The sequence below is a fragment of the Pocillopora verrucosa genome, chromosome 9 (assembly GCF_036669915.1).
Source record: "Pocillopora verrucosa isolate sample1 chromosome 9, ASM3666991v2, whole genome shotgun sequence".
In the NCBI taxonomy this organism is placed as follows: domain Eukaryota; kingdom Metazoa; phylum Cnidaria; class Anthozoa; order Scleractinia; family Pocilloporidae; genus Pocillopora; species Pocillopora verrucosa.
Window position 1 is genome coordinate 13,024,694 of NC_089320.1, and position 10,087 is coordinate 13,034,780.

The 10,087-nt window shown below is 37.3% G+C and overlaps 1 protein-coding gene across 1 annotated transcript; it reads right to left on the reverse strand.

Moving 5' to 3' along the window:
• Nucleotides 1-1,485: 1,485 nt before the first annotated feature.
• LOC131798844 (AP-2 complex subunit mu) lies at nt 1,486-9,940 on the reverse strand. The gene is made up of 11 exons (XM_059116502.2): nt 9,694-9,940; nt 8,692-8,957; nt 8,139-8,221; nt 7,487-7,622; nt 7,017-7,167; nt 6,340-6,391; nt 6,157-6,233; nt 5,272-5,407; nt 4,168-4,265; nt 3,677-3,788; nt 1,486-2,918 (listed from the first exon to the last, which is right to left on the reverse strand). The coding sequence occupies exons 1-11, from the start codon at nt 9,765-9,767 to the stop codon at nt 2,784-2,786; spliced, it is 1,320 nt and encodes a 439-aa protein (XP_058972485.1). The 5' UTR covers nt 9,768-9,940; the 3' UTR covers nt 1,486-2,783.
• Nucleotides 9,941-10,087: the final 147 nt, after the last annotated feature.

Here is a 10,087-nt window from a genome sequence, read left to right on the forward strand (position 1 = left end):
CAAACTGTGATCGTAGCTTCCGCTCACAAATAGCCTAAGGAAATTCTCACAATTTCAGCTGATGAACTTCTTCCCAGGTATTTTAGTACATGTTATTATTTTTATTTTTTTTTTGGAAAAAAATATAGTCCTTTCGCATTAATTTACGCTTCCTGTGTTCGAGAAGATTATAGAAAGTTGGAGGTATAAAAATTTACTGTTGAGCTCTCGTTGAGACCAGCTAGAGATTGTTCTTTCAGCTTTAATCAACTCATCAAAAGGTTAGGATTCTCTCAACAGGGAGTTCGAATAGACGACAATTTTAGGGGTTTTTACTCCCCAAGGTCAATTAGACGCTGTTATTATTTTTCATGCCGGTTTGGCACAAAGGCAGAAAAAGCGAAAAAAAAAAGAAAAAAAAAAAAAAAAGGAGATTCACCTCTCGAAGGGAAGCGCTGCAGATGTAAGCGCGGTAGGCCTTGTTGGCGGTATTGCTGTTTGGTTGTTGTTCGTTTAATGTACGGTTTGACAGAGCGGCTAGAATTTAGGCGGCACAAAACAGCTCATCTCCATTCCCCCCTCAACGAAAACGCCCGTTGGCAATTCGTCTGCCATCACGCAAATAAAAGTTTGGCAAGCAACGCAGGGTTTTGTAAACAAATCTAGGTAATACTTAAGGTAAAAGGCCAATATAGTCCCTGTCATAAGTTTTGCTGCTGCAGGGGACATTTTTTCCCCTTGTTTTGACGAGAATCCGTTCACTTCTTGAACAAGCCTATCTATCAGTTATTCTCTTTTGTATGCCGCGCTAACTGCATAATTCATCTAACTACAATATTGTTGATTCCTGCTGGTAAATTTCCTCATAAAATTGATTGCAGTTCATTGCATGAGTTACAATGCCGCTCAGACAAACAACCCTTAGTTGGCCGTGTGTTTGAAGTTGGTGATCGCCTGTAAATTACTGCTGCGTATGCTCCAAGTCGCACCACATGCCTTGAAACCTCAAGTGGAAAAAGTAACGGAGAGCCTTTTATTTGGTTCGCTTGAATCATCGTGGAAAATTTGTAGAGGGAGAAGTGAAAAAGAGTCGCGGCTTGACTTCAAAAGAGGGGAAAATACTCCTATTCAGTTCGATTTGAACGAGGAAATTTCACAGAACAACATGGAAAAGAAGGTTGGAAATCGACTGACAAAACCAAACGAAAGCTTGACATCTCCTTCGCTAACTTCTGGAGTGACAGAGAAAACTTCTGTTGACATATCGCAAGTTGCAAAAGCTCTCGCTAAAATTGGCGACGCCCTTACTACGAAATATTCGCAAAGGATACCGGGTAAGAGTTGCAAGTCCAGTCTCTAGTCACGTGTTCAAATAAGGTGTACGTCTGGAAAGATGATTTCCACTTTGAAAGATTACATCACAATTCTCTCCTGTTTAAGTGTAAACAGAGAGAAAATAAGTGATAACACATTGATTACAAAATAAAACGAAGAGTAAGACAAGTGTACATAAAACAGTTGATTTTATGAACCTACTTTGATCTTCCTATCAAAGGTATCTACATACATTGAATTGCAATTTATATTCCATTCAGCCAGCGCTTTTTAAGTACTTCTGTAGTTTAAGATTGAAAATGGGAACACAGTTCTAGGTCTTGTAAGAAAAATGGCATGATAAAAAATGCAAAAAAAAAAACCTTGATTGGTAGCGTTTTCTTAGGAAAAGATCGGATTTTGGTCTTTCGTAGAAGACGATAATAAAAAAAAAGCAATGCAGTATTTCGGAATAATATAATAAAGGAAGTTTTCTTGCAGCATATCACTTGATAAAATAAGCAAAAAATAAATTAGGGTAAATTGACTCAGGCACGTTTTCTTAATAAGATTTTCCATAACAAGTTTTTCTAGACTTTGAACATGTAGACGAAAAAACTCATGACAAATAATTGCGTGACAAAACCACTTTTCCTAAAACTTACATGCTAGATTTTAACCGGGAGAGAAGTCAAGGAAAGAGCTAATGCAAAAAGCGGAATTATCTTAATTAGTGAGACAGCAAAACATTTTCTGGTGACTTTTCATTAGTTTGTGCTAAATACACTGATTAACAAGGGGAATAATACCACCAACCTTGCCAACTATGTCACTCAAATGCTAACCGTTGACAGTTTCCGACCAAAGTAAAACAAGTATTCTATGCTTTACTCCCAGCCCAACGACATTATCGCACCAATTTCCTAAAAGTCCCTCCAAAAATGAGTTCACGTCATATACTATGCACCTAAAAGCCATGCCCACACTCTTAACTTTCTGAATAACTCATTTGCAATCCGAGTCAATCTGCTGCATCTTTATCCAAGCTTGTTCCTTTTACTCTTATTCCCTTGTAATTATTTTGTTCTAAACATTTGCTATTTAAAGGTTTTCTTCCCAGATTTACTTGCAACATACTGTGAACCAAACGCCTTCGACTGCTATCTCGTAGCATCTTTTAAGCAAAAAGTTTGAATTATTTAACTCCTATTAGAGACCAAGACAGAATTTCTCCTTACAATATCAATGTAAAATCAAGCAGACAAGTGATGAGAATAAAGAGAACAAATAGTAAAGGATAATCCGTTGATCCAGTACCAAATTCTCGGAGTTAATATCAAAAGTATTAGACGCCAGACAGTAAGGAGAATTACTTAATGATATCTTGGGAGTGAAGGGGTTAATTAAGGCTAGCAGTTTATTGAAACAGACAGAAACGATCGCCAGTGAATGGAATCATATCTAATATATTTAGATCTACGTGTTTAGGTTCAGCATCTAGTCTCGTACAGCCCTGATCTGGAGATGTATCGAACCCACTTGATAGTGTCATGGTCACTGTAGTTCAGTTTGGGTTCAAACACCTTCAGATAACGAACCTTTAATCCAGAACAAGCAAATGGAACCTAAAATAAATTATAATCAAACAATTAAAAAAGTTATAAATAAAAAAGGTACATTAAAATCATCTGTGGTCGACTTTGCAGCTTTTCTTTAGTTAGACCACGCAGTGCTCCCCAAAGCTGATATTTTGACACAGTTTGAATGAATGATATGCGTTCGGTGACTGGTCTTTACCAGGGATTTTTCACGATTTCTTGTGAATTTTTTTTTTCCCTTTTTGGCTTTTCAAAATTTTGGCTAATCTATAGTTGAACAGGACAGAATCGCAATAGAAGCAGTGATCCTCGCAGTCAGCGGCAATCTTAGCAATTGCAGAAAGAAGCTTGGAAAGATTCACGGTTCGATACGATTCCGACCCACGCCTCCCAAATACTTCTCGGTCGCTTTTACCAAGCCACCCTCTAAAATTTCTCCCGCTTTCCATCAGATGCAAAGTAACAACCACTCGCATTTTCTCGTGTTTCAGGCAGTTCGCTTTTTTTTTAACTATAATTTCTTATTACCTCCTAGTGATATTATCCTTTGCTCTTATTAGTTGCTGGGTTTAACTGGTTTTGGTTTCACAACACTTTATCAAAATACGCCCTAAAGGAGCTAAATCAAGCAGGTTTCCGCAAGCCAAAAATTTTAGCCATGGACTACTAGTTGAAAGTAACATTACCATGGTAAGCACCCGTGTAAAAAGATAAGGTAACACAAGTATCATTAAAGGTAAACTATTGTAATGGGTTTGACACCTCACAGGTGCAGTTCACAGTACCTCAAAGTTGAGAGATATTGGGGGTCTGGCCCATTTCTTGTTCTCCTTGGTGGCCATAAGGTCAATTTCAGCACTAATCTGAGATTCCTTCATACCACCCATTCGTTTTATCCTGCGATGAAAAGACATCAAAGAGTGCAAACATTACAACGAGCAAAGATGAGTGCAACATCAAATCTTCTTTTGCAGTGGTCAGCTAGGGAACCCCGTAAGAATCTTAACATATGGATACATAGAAGAAAGCACTGTCTAATTCCTGGTAAAGGCATTAGGCTTACATTATATTGTTCAAAATTCTTAAGTGGGGAAGTGGGGGGGGGGGGGGGGGGGGGGGGGTAGTATTTTACCTTTTGAATGAGTCTATGCAAGAGCTTTCATAAGTAATTTATGCTGATTCCTGCAGCTGCTTAATGCTGAGACTGAGATATAAACTGGTTTAAAGTCTATAAATCAATGACAGTAACATTCCATAAATAACACCTGCAACTTACTTCCACAAAATTGCATTTTCACTGGCCTTGTACTTGGCTTTCCCCTTCATACAAACAACTTGAACTCCTGCTGTAGTTGGTGGGGTGGGTATTTTCACCTGTTGAAAAACGACCCCTTAAAGTATTAAATACATAAAGAAAGCCAATAAAATGAAATTAGTTAACCTCATTCAATATGGTAGCTGCAAATAGGGGCACTGTGAGTAGCAATTTGCAGCTTTTTTTAACCCTTTAACTCCCATGAGTAACCAAGACAGAATTTCTCCTTACAATACCAATACAATATCAAGCAGATAACTAATGAGAATAAAGAAAAATATCAATTTGGGATAATTAAATGATCCAATGCTAAATTCTCTGAACTAACATTCTAAGAATTGTATAGTTAACAGTAAGAAGAATTACAAATTTGATCTGGGAGTTAAAGGGTTAAGGGATAGTAAGGGTTTTTGAGCCATACAGTTCACTTGAAAGCATTTTGTGTCATTCTGAGCAGTGCTTCAAGATGCCACTTTTATGGTCACCATGGCAAGTGGTAGACAATTTTGGCTACTAAATTAGAAGATGAGGTCTTCAGTTCAGTGAAAGATCTCACTAGTAATTCTCCCTACTGTCTGGCATACACTTCTCATGATGTAACTTCTGAGAATTTGGATCAACCAATAATCCTGTAATGTTTAATTTTTCTTTATTCTCAACACTTGTCTGCTTGATATTGTATTGATGTTTGAGGGAGAAATTCTCTCTTGTCACTCACAGGAGTTCAAGGGTTAACTCTACAGTTTCTTGTTTTAAACACAATTATTTGCCTTTTTGGATCCTTGAGTATCAAGCTTTGTCACATAGTATGAACCTCCAAAAATGATTCCAGCAAGCTTTTGTTTTTTTTTAAAAGAAAATTAACCTTATAATTTTTGTGACCAGTTTATGATTTCAGGTCACCAAATGGCACTTTTGAAAAAAAGATGTGCTTGGAGCCCAAATAAGTTGTCTGACTTTTCCTTTTGATCCCTACTTAGCTGAGTGGAGTGATGAACAAGATGACAGAAAACTGGATTGAAAACATTATTCACACCACAACTAGAATAAAAAAGTGACAATTACCTCTATTTTCTGCCCCAATATTGACTGTTTAAAATTAGACTTGATTACTACTTTCACTTCCATCCTGGACCTTCCAACTTCCCTAACCAAGGGAATGACTCTGAATGGCAAGCTGATGTCTTTAGTGGTGCGGTACCTAATGGTGGAATACGCCAAAAATAATCACTTATTTACCTTCAATTATAGACTCACAATAATAACTGGCACATTTGGATTTTATACTTTTCAATTCAGAAAAAGAGGTCATATACCAGGAACACTGTGTTCACTGTGTGATATTTTTCAAAACCCTTAACTTCAGCTGTGTGGAAAATACTGGCAGTTTACCACAGCTTCTAAGACCTCTTACTGTCAACAGGTTTGCCTGCATGCACGCTTATGTTAGGTTTCTCCTTACAACCCCTTTTCCACATACAGTCCTTTACTGCACCATTGGCAGCTTCATGAGTGGGTGGGTGAGTGAGTGAGTGAGTGAGGACGGGAAGGGAAGGAGGGGGGAGGGAGTTAGTGAGTGAGTGCAAGTTTTCTTTAGGGCAAGATGCTCTTTTTTTTGATAGACCTTGGGCTTCAAAAAAGGTATCTTGATCAAATTATCCTTAAATATGGGATTTGGAGTCATGATTTATTGTTGTTCCAATTTTTTTCCCAATTAAACTTTTCCAAGGTTGTAGCATCCCATTCAGGTGGCACAGTGGTGCTATGACTTACTTCAGAAACTAAGATACCACTAGCAGTGCAACACAGTTAACACGAGTGCACACTAAACATACTTTAGCTACATCAGTGGTAAGAATCAAAATACATGTAATTGGCACACAAAGGCTGCCACAAAGGATGTATCATACCAAAATTAGAAGTAGAAGATATTGAAAAACACTGTCTTACCTCATGAGCTCAAATTCTCCATCAGGTGGTATAAAACTAATTGCCCTTTCTGTTTCAAACTTACTGAGCTTTACACACTGCAATAAAAAAATACAAAATAGATAAAATACAAAAATTATGGCGAATCAAGAAATTTCATACAGAAATTTGTGGGATATTTTCAAAACATATTCAAGAATCAACCTGGTGGAATGTGCAGTCATCAATTGCAATTCCTGACTTGCTTGTGGTGTTTCTGAAAAGGAAAACAGAACTTAGAGAACTGGAGAAAACAGACCAGGCTTAACATTTTGCCATTGTCAGCCCAAACATTTTTGGGCATATTGCAGGTAAAATTTTTAATTATTGAAGCTTTGTATAACAAGCACACTGATAAGTAAACCACGAAATTTCATAATTTGGTTTTATCAACTCAGTTGATCATATAAATTGGCCACCCTAAAGAGTTTATAAAGCAGACGTTCCAAGCATCAGCCCTTCATCAGGGAAACATTTTGAGTTTGGATTCCACATTTAAAAACAGGTCATTACCAGTATCAAATAATTTTAAACGATAACAAACAAAAGAATAGAGATATTCTGTTGAGAGAAGAAAGTACTAGAACTTCAAAGAGATCTACATAATTAACCCTGTAAATCCCAAAAGTGATTAACTTGTTACTTCTCCCCAAAATATCCCTACATTATCCAGCAAAAAGGTAACGAGAATACTCAAACTTATTAGGTAAAAGTTGTTATTTTGATCTAACACCAAATTCTCCCAGCTACTTTACAAGGAAATGTGTAGCAGCTAGAGTTAGAGGGGAGAAATATCAGTCAATCAGATCATGGGAGTTAAAGAGTTAATCTGCTGCACTAACTTCTTTTGTGGATCAAGCGATGGCTCAGAAGCTCCACTCTTCTGTTTCTCCACCACTAGTTTGTCATTCATTCCAAATTTACATTCTGGCATTCCTGACAAGAAACTCTTCATGACAACTCGTCCAGAGACATGAGCACTTAGAACTTGACCTTCAAAAAGGAAAAAAACACACACAACTTTTTAGTTTCTGCAACATAATCCTACTTGGAGAGCAGGTTAGATTTTAGTGTTCATAGTCATCTTAACCTCAAGTCATTATTTAAAATGATCATTAACAATTCCCTTAAAAGATCTGCTGTCAAGATGGATGACATGTTTCAGCAACCGTAGTAAGGACATTCATACCAACACATGGTCCTTGAAAAAAAAGTTGTCATCATAAAATGCCATCCCAATTGTTTAAATTCCACTTGCAAATATATTAGGAACTCTGGAGATCATGACAGAGATTAAACTTTTTTGACAAACCTTGTGGTGACATGAGCAGATTAACTGATTCCAACACATCAAGAAACAATTCATTTCTTCTATACTTGATTCCTTCCCTTCTCCAGCCAATCTGTCCTGTAACCTGGCTTGTGATCTGGGCCTGCTCTTCCCGTGTCTGCACCAGAGAACAAACAAACAAAATTTTCAAAACCTAGTGTTTATCTTCCAGGCTTATCTTGTGTCCTGTACCTGAAAACCTCCCCCTGAAGTTTCAATTATTAATGCCTGAAGGAGTCCTCTCTACTCCATAAGTATTTTGATGCCAAAAGAAAAAATTTTGGAACAGAGAGAAAGAAAAAACAAAAACAGAATTGATGTCTCCAGGTAAGGACTACCAAAACAGAACATTGGTCCTTCTATTTCAGCTGACAACATGAAACTTGTTATCCAAAACTCAAAACAGATGTAACTTTCAACCAATTGAGATCTTTACCTGCAGCAACATCAAACAAAACATATCCACCATATCAACAATGATGCACCAAGAGGGTGCACAAGTAAGTTGTTGCAAGGTCATTCTATTAGCATGCACACTAAAATTAAAGGGAGCCTTTTTCTCACCGGGCACTCCAATTTTATAATATTCTTGAAAATAAAATTTAGTCAGAACTTTTAACAAAAGATAACTGACCTGTGTCTTGATTCCTTGTTGAGTGATGAATGTTTTCAAAATAGCTGTATCAGTCTTCTGAGGATATCCATAATCAGCTATTTCTGTTTTCAAAGAAAAAGAAAGAAGAACCAGGTTGTTACTCAACATCTCTTGGAGCTGCAAGGTAAAACTATTTTGGTTGCCATGAAAAGAAAGGAAAAATGATGGTGAATGAGTCTGAAGAGAAAGTCACTGATTTGGTGACCAATATTCAGTAGTCATATACAAACTGTGTCAAGTGAAGACAACTCCTGTAGGTCATCAAGAAAAAAGATGTATAATCTTATACAAAACATTGTTTGCTGTTTATTTTTCTGGCTAATAAAGTTGATCTCTGGCAACCATCCTATGATTTTAGCAATTAAATGACAACTTGCAATAAGTTCAAGCTTGGACCCCATCCCCCCCCCCCCAACCTTATTAGGTTTGTTTTTGTTTGTTTTTTAAACAAAAGGTTACACTTCCATTTTTCAGGAAGGCTGTGCAACAAAAGCCCATTATACTAGCAAATGATTTAGCTAAATGAACTAACCATCAAGAAGCTCATAAATGAGGACAAAGTTGTTTTTAATTCCCTCCTCAGTGACTTTTCCAAAGTAGGAAATCATAATCTCCACAGTACGATTCAGAAACTCAAACACCATAGCAGCATTTACATTCTGCCTTGTGACAGCAGCCAGCCAGACATTTCCTTGTCGTATGTGGAAGAAACTTGTCCTGGCAATGTTAGTAACTGGTGAACGCACCTGGCCTCTGGCATGGATAACATTCACACGAAAAGCATCCACAGCATTTCGACTAAACAATGAAAATTAATGCAAGTTATTTAGAATGAATGAGAGGGAACTTAATCATTCAGCTAGCAAACATCTTAACTGTACATGCACACAGGATGTCTTTAAGATCATGATACATTAAGTAACGAGTCCATATCATGGGTCTGAGCATCAAAATGCTCCTTGTGTGCATACAAAGTAGAACACTGGAAACATGTCAGTGTCAAAAACCTAACTGATAAAAGGCAAACCAGCTGGTTATTTACATGCAAAGCCCAGAACTTGTACTGCTTACACAGTAACTCATAAAAGAATTTTGTGGCTTCTTGAAGACTGTCCTCTCTTTTTCAGTGAGAGCTTAACCACTCTAAAGCCCTTTAACCCCTTCATGTGACTAGAATCTAATTTCTCCTTACAATATCATCCCTTAATCATACATTAAAGAAGTTTGTGATTGTTAAAAGATTCTACTTGTCAGCACCTTAGGGAATGTATAGGGAACAGTGTGAAGAATATGTATGCTGTTGTAAAGAGTTGACAGAGCCCTTAAACTTACGCTAGGAATCACATAAATCAAAGTTTCAATCCCAGCATGTCACAAGCTTACTTAATTAAGGTATCTAATGATTCGATTACTAGCAAAACCTCCTACACTATTCAAAATGTCGTAACATGCCTTCATATCAATTGTGCTCGCGCAGCAAATGGATAAGGATCTGATTGAGCGAAATCATACATCAAACGTTGCTACAACTTACCCAATATCGTCCCGATACACCCTCGAAATTAACACCTCTCCTTTATGATTGTAGATGAACAAGCCACCGATCATGTTGAATAGCACAGTTTAGCAACAAAACCAATTTTTTTACGACGAACAGTTAGCTTTCCAGTAGTTAAAGGTAAATTTTAAGGGGGCAAAGTTGGAAATGACGAGGTTATTCGACTAAAGTTTCGGTATCTGTACCCTAGATCAAGCCGCCATTTTCGACCAGAAGACACCCCACTCTCGCCGCTAAACTTACTATATAAGGAAAAATCTACCATACTTGGATGAAATAGTTCGAGCCTAGTCTTTTCAATTTTTCCCTCTTCGCACGCGCTAAGTTTTTGGCGAGGTTACATAATAATAATTTCAAATTGGCGCCATGG

Excerpts from the sequence above, each read along its gene's own strand:
- LOC131798844 (XM_059116502.2), bottom strand. The coding sequence starts at position 9,767 with ATGATCGGTGGCTTGTTCATCTACAATCATAAAGGAGAGGTGTTAATT. Across the intron at positions 7,623-8,138 it reads AACAAGGAATCAAGACACAG|ACACGGGAAGAGCAGGCCCA; the intron begins GTCAGTTATCTT and ends TCTCTGGTGCAG. Across the intron at positions 7,168-7,486 it reads TCTGCTCATGTCACCACAAG|GTCAAGTTCTAAGTGCTCAT; the intron begins GTTTGTCAAAAA and ends TCCTTTTTGAAG.